Genomic DNA, 5,713 nt, shown 5'->3' with positions numbered 1-5,713 from the left:
AAACAAACAGGTTACGAGAGCTGCTACGTTACCACTCTGTTTTCGGCTTGGGTATTTAGCCAATCAAATTATACGTTACGAGAGCTGCTACACTACTGTTGGATACAGTATGGAGCGTTTTCTTGGTTTTTATTCAAGGCAATTCTTGGTTTGGAGGGGGTGGGGTGGGTAGCGGCGTCTATTTGACACGGGCCGTTTTATCTGTGTCCCTGGGAAGGATCAAATTCGCAGAACCCTTTTTGCGCGTGCAAAAAAGGGGTTATAATATCAAAGTGTTTCTCTTTCAGCAGCAGCTCACTCTCTTGCTGTTCGCAAGCAATGAACATTGGAATTTTGTGGTCAAGTACTCTCCTTCTCCTAGGGAAGGGAGGGAAGTAGGAAAGACCCTGGGAATGGTCGATTCAACCAACCAAAACTATAAAGGTCAAAAACGCGGAAACGCTTGCTACCCAGGCTACTATGAATGATTCAGTCTCAAAAATCGCACCCAGGACAGATAAAAAGTGAAGAGGCGATTGCAACTTCGACACACCTTTATTTTTATGCCTCGAAATTATAACAAAGCGACGACATCGCGGTAACCGAATCACACTAGACTGGGTCATCCTAATTAATCAGCCATACAGTATAAGAATTTGGAAAGGCATCAATATGCTTCTGTGCTTTCCTGGTGTACATTCATCTCTGGTGACTCCCTAAAAAACAAATTTTCAAATTTAAGTTTGTTCATTTCTTTTTTGAGGAATTGCTGAAAGCTGTTTTTGAACAGAGCCTTTGTAGTCTGAAGAACAAAATCATTCAAGTGTGGTTCTACTTTGCCCGACCGTGATTTTCAGAGTCACGTAATGTTTTAAGAACTACTAAATTTACACCTTCAGAACTCAACAACCAAGATGTGCCAACATGGTGGACCAACGAGTCAGAAATTACTGGCCTTCGCTTTCCCTTCGTTCGTATCAGTAAAACCAGGGCATTGTGACGTCATCTTTTTTAACAAAAGGGTCCACTTTTGCTGACAGGGGTATTAAAACGACGATTAAACAAACAACAAGCAATTTTAATTTTTCTTCATCTCTCTCTCTTTTGACTTCGAATTCAGTTAGCATTTTAAATTGAAAACATTCAGTACGGCAAGACCAATCAAAGCACAGTCCCTAATAGTATTCGATTCAAAGTAATTTTTAATCATTGAAAAGTTTAAAACCCGAATTGTTTAATAATAGAGCTACTTTAAACTTACACGAATCTTCAATCAGAAGAGAAGTGACTTGGAAAAAAAAAGGAAGGTTGGAGAAACCGTCTCGTAAATACTTACTTTGAAAGTCTCCACTTAGAACAAATTGTCGAACTCTTTTGACCTTTGCCCTTCTTGCACCACAGTCACTGGGATGAAGGGATGTTTGGTTTTACACAAGTAAGCCTGAGAAGAAAATGATAGCTTTTAGCTTAGAATCTTTGGTTTTTAATAACGCGACTACAGATTGGTTAAAAGCTATTTGTACTCTCCCGACTAATTCCGAAGCTAAATTAAAACAAAATTGTGATTTTTCTGCCCTTACCACTAGCTACCACTAACTTTTTAGTTGACCGCTTGTCTTTGTTTTGAATGGATTAAAGAGCACCGAGGACGCATAACACAAACATTATTTTCTCCATTTTAAAAATATTCTTGAGGAGGAGTGGAATTTCTCTTGAAAAATGATTCGACTACGATATGACAGCCTTTTACGAAAACGACTGATATCGATTACTTTAACAATAAAGATTGGTAAAGTATAAACCGACGCTTTTTTAAACGGAAAACTACCGTTAAAACGATCACGACACATTCCGGTGTACACGAAAAAGGTAATAATATTTTTTCATGCTAATCACAAAAATTACAATTTCTTCGATCGTGATTGATTTTAAAAATTCCAGTTTTCCACTAATTCACTTGCCAAGCTGCTATCGGACAGTTCAATAAGACAATCACATTTAAAGTTGTAAGTTTCACTCAACCAATAACATTCAAAGTTGCAGTTTAAATCAACCAATCACAACCTTGATTTCAATCACCACAGAAGCAGTGGACAGACTCCAAAATTAGGGCTTCCTTTCTTTCAGAGCGACATTAAACAATTTACGACAGTCTTTTAATGCAAAATTTCCCTTTCTTTCATAACTTTGCTCTTCTTCTTTTCACGGGAGTTGTAATTTTTATGATAAACTGGTAAGAGCACTTGGTGTCGTCCAATAGATCAATTTCGATCTATTAAAATTCAGTCCTAAACAAACGACATCATCTCGAGGCTCTGCGGAATAAATATAAGGATTTGTATGAGTTTATCCCCTTAAGCCTCGAGATGATGCCTTTTGTTTAGGACTGAATTATATTGGTCTATTCCATCTGTAATCATATTCGTGATAAACAATTCGGACTCCCGGTGCGAGGTCGTCCGATTTTGTTATCACTGGTATGATTACAGACCGAATTGGACGAGACGAAGTCCTATTACCATTGCTTATCAAGATCACGCTTCAATGAAAAGTAAATTTCCTACAATAAGGAAAGGAACGTCATTCTTTTCTTTTATCTTTCCGTAAAGGTTGCGTGAAAGGACGGCATGAAATATAAAAGATATCTAAGGAATTTTACTAACAAGAGTAAACTTTCATAGAAGACTGAAAATCGCCAATTCACTAAGAACAAAAGTTTACGACCAGGATCAAACTCCTAAGGTCAATAATAATGCCACAAAATTTCCTTACAATAGGAGACCATGTTGAATTTACGACCTGTCCAAAAAGGAAAAAAAAGTGCACAAATAGCACGTAATACTTACATGAGCATATTCCATTCCCTTGCGTCTTTCATCGATGCTGGCCTTCTTTCCAACAAAAACAACACATTTCTTACCACTGTCGCATATATACACTGCAAGAAAAGAAATGAAGTACCTACTAATTGCAGGACAGACATCATCTCGCACCCAGAGTCCTCAGGCTGTTTTGGTCAGCGGGTTGTCGCCAGGAGAGACTCTGGGATTCGAATATTTAGATTAGCTGTTGCGTTACAACTGCAGAAGCCAAGTGAAGCTATGATCCTCGGAGTTATGAACGCAAGTTTTGCAATTGTGTAGAGATATATGATCCATTTCATATATCATTTCACTAAATTCAGAAGCGCCGGCCCAAAAACAGCCCCAGATTTTGTGTCCTGGCGACAACTCGCTGACCAAAGAGCCTGAGGACTCTGGGAACGAGATTGGAGAATTATTTAATGGAATTATGGCTGCCGCAATGAGTGAGCCTGAAGCGAACGAACGAGACAGCTCTCTAATCGGGAGGATACATTTTTCTTCGAAACGCACGGAATTGTGGTTATGCGCGCGAATGGAGGAATTAAGATGGGCGGTTCTCTCTTCTGTGAGCAATTAGAACAGAAGACAGCAGCCACGTTTCCAATTCGAGGTAACTTAACTTGTAAAAGTCTTGTTTTTAGTCTCCGGGTTCATTTTCGCCTCCTTGACGCTTCTCTTATCCGTTATAAATGTTATCGCAGCTTCGCGAAATACAAATAGGAATAGCTTAAAGTAAAGTGATGAATTGTCAGGATTCCGGCAGTTAGACTTTATATGAGTATTCCGATTGCAAAACAGGCCTTACGATGACTGTGGCGTCTACAAAGGCAATTGCATGTGGTATACCTCGAAGGTCTCCCATCCACACACCAACTCCGCCCCACAGGGCTTAACTTCCGTGATCTTTTGTCGTGAAAGTTAAAGGACGGGCAAGGAAGTGTTAATTAATTTCAAAAAGCTGCTTTGTATGCATTGTAATGCTGTAATTCCCTGTTGAGATCATGTTGAGTTCAATTCCATCTCCAGAGAGCCACGCCCATAAGTTCTACTATATAAAGCAGTTGTATTTTCAGTCCCTTTGCTTGTGTAATGATTTTAGTGTGTGTGTAATGAATGGATTTGTGTATTTGTGTTTTAAGTTTCGTTTAGTATACACTACATTAGTGATTGATGTAAGAAAACTATGGGACATAACAGCGAGTCTTACACCAGGAAATACCCATATAGTCACACTGAAAGTGGAGGGAGGTCTGGGAACAGATGAAGTGAAAAAAAAAAAAAACAGGAAAAGAAAAGCTACCCACCCACTTTGCCCCACAAACAACACAACTACATTTATGAACATCAAAGGTGCGTTCCTTGGGATGATCCGAAAAAGGATCAGTGATCCAAGATCACTCAGATCATGGTGCATCAAAGGAACCGATGAATCCATGACCAGAGTGAATTTATCGGTTCTTTTGATGCACCATGATCCGAGTGATCTTGGATCACTGATCCTTTTTCAGCTCATCCCAAAGGAACGCATCCCAAAACAACAGTAAATGTTGTGTACTAACCGTCATCAGAACCCAACACACCCTTGGAGAATATACCCAGATCAGTAAAAGTCAAGTGGCCACTTTCATCACTCAGTTTGAAGATGGTTTTCTTGAAGTCATCATCTGGTTCATCGTCCTGTTGAAACGGCATAAACAATATTAAAAGTCTAAGTTTGTCCGACCGAAAAAAAAAATGTAATCATTAGATACTAATTAGCACGGCCCAGTTGTTCAAGAGCCGATTAATGCTAATCCCAGATTAAAATTAACCAAGGAGTTTATTTCTCTACTCCCAAATGTTCTTCAACGCTAATATTCGGCAAAACTTTACACTAGAAGAAATCAATCTTGAAAAACAAAAGTAAGCAAACGAAACTTTCACCAGTAAGTTGAAAACATGAAACAAATTGTCAACCAAGATGAAGTTAATCCGCTTTCGAACAACCGGGCCCGCATTAAAACTTTAAATTAACCATCCCGTTTTGGGAACGTCTTTACCACTTCCAACGTAAAAAGATGAAGGTTTAGACGACCAACCATTCACTAATACAAGAATTCAGATTCAAACAGCAGGCTGCAGCTTCTCCTTGTCACAAACGTGAAACAGCAAACGCGCGAAACGGTGGGCTGCTACCTTTCAACAATACGTAAAAATTATTTTATTCAAACTCGTTGTTCTCTTTTGAAATGTTTCTTGATACCTGTAGCTAACAGGCAAGAATTGAACTTATATCAAACGAGTTTTTTCCATTTTTTTGGCAAAACGCAAATTATAGTCCGACGTTGGCAGTTTGCCGTAAACGTGATGCTTTATTTCTCTAATCGCTGCGTTTACAGCGAACGGCGAACGCCAGGCTGAAATCTGCGCTTGCCAAAAGTACGAAAAATGTGTTTGATTTTGGCTCTTTTTTCCCCTGTTTTCTACAGTTATTGAGCACGTTCTCAAGAGAGAGAAAGAGATTAATCACCGCGTTTACGTGAAATGTCAAAAACGGGAAAAAGTCTTGCAGTGATGGGTACGGTATATCCCTTTGCTGTCGAAGCGATGGCCGGACGAAAAGGCGAACTGTCGGTCGATGACTGTTCAAGAAACTTCACCAAGGCACGCGCAGAACGAATTTTTTCTTGAGGAAATTCGAGTGATGTAGTACCGCAGAAGAAATGATTGCTTTCTCCAAGAGCATAAATCAGCAGTTAACGGCCTTATCTGATATCGGTCCAGTTGGACAGGACGAGGATCAACCCGCTGCGTTGTCGCCAACAGCAGATAGCGCATAGTAAACGCGCGGGTTTTGAACGAAAAAAGCCTACCAGTCAGAGGAGAATTGT

The 5,713-nt window shown here is 39.6% G+C and overlaps 1 protein-coding gene across 1 annotated transcript in view; it reads right to left on the bottom strand.

Annotated features, from left to right (window-relative positions):
* Positions 1-515: 515 nt before the first annotated feature.
* LOC138059239 (gelsolin-like protein 2) overlaps positions 516-5,713 on the bottom strand; it is a 23,082-nt gene continuing 17,884 nt past the window's right edge. Inside the window, exons 11-14 of the mRNA XM_068904801.1 lie at positions 4,403-4,520; positions 2,826-2,917; positions 1,316-1,420; positions 516-695 (exon numbers count right to left, since the gene is read on the bottom strand). Of these exons, the coding sequence (XP_068760902.1) occupies positions 1,331-1,420; positions 2,826-2,917; positions 4,403-4,520 (300 nt within the window). The 3' untranslated portion in view covers positions 516-695; positions 1,316-1,330. The remainder of the gene's footprint in view (positions 696-1,315; positions 1,421-2,825; positions 2,918-4,402; positions 4,521-5,713) is intronic.

The sequence above is a fragment of the Montipora capricornis genome, chromosome 8, assembly GCF_036669925.1.
Source record: "Montipora capricornis isolate CH-2021 chromosome 8, ASM3666992v2, whole genome shotgun sequence".
NCBI lineage: Eukaryota > Metazoa > Cnidaria > Anthozoa > Scleractinia > Acroporidae > Montipora > Montipora capricornis.
The sequence above is the reverse complement of the archived record's forward strand: the minus strand, read 5'-3'. Positions and strand labels throughout refer to the sequence as shown.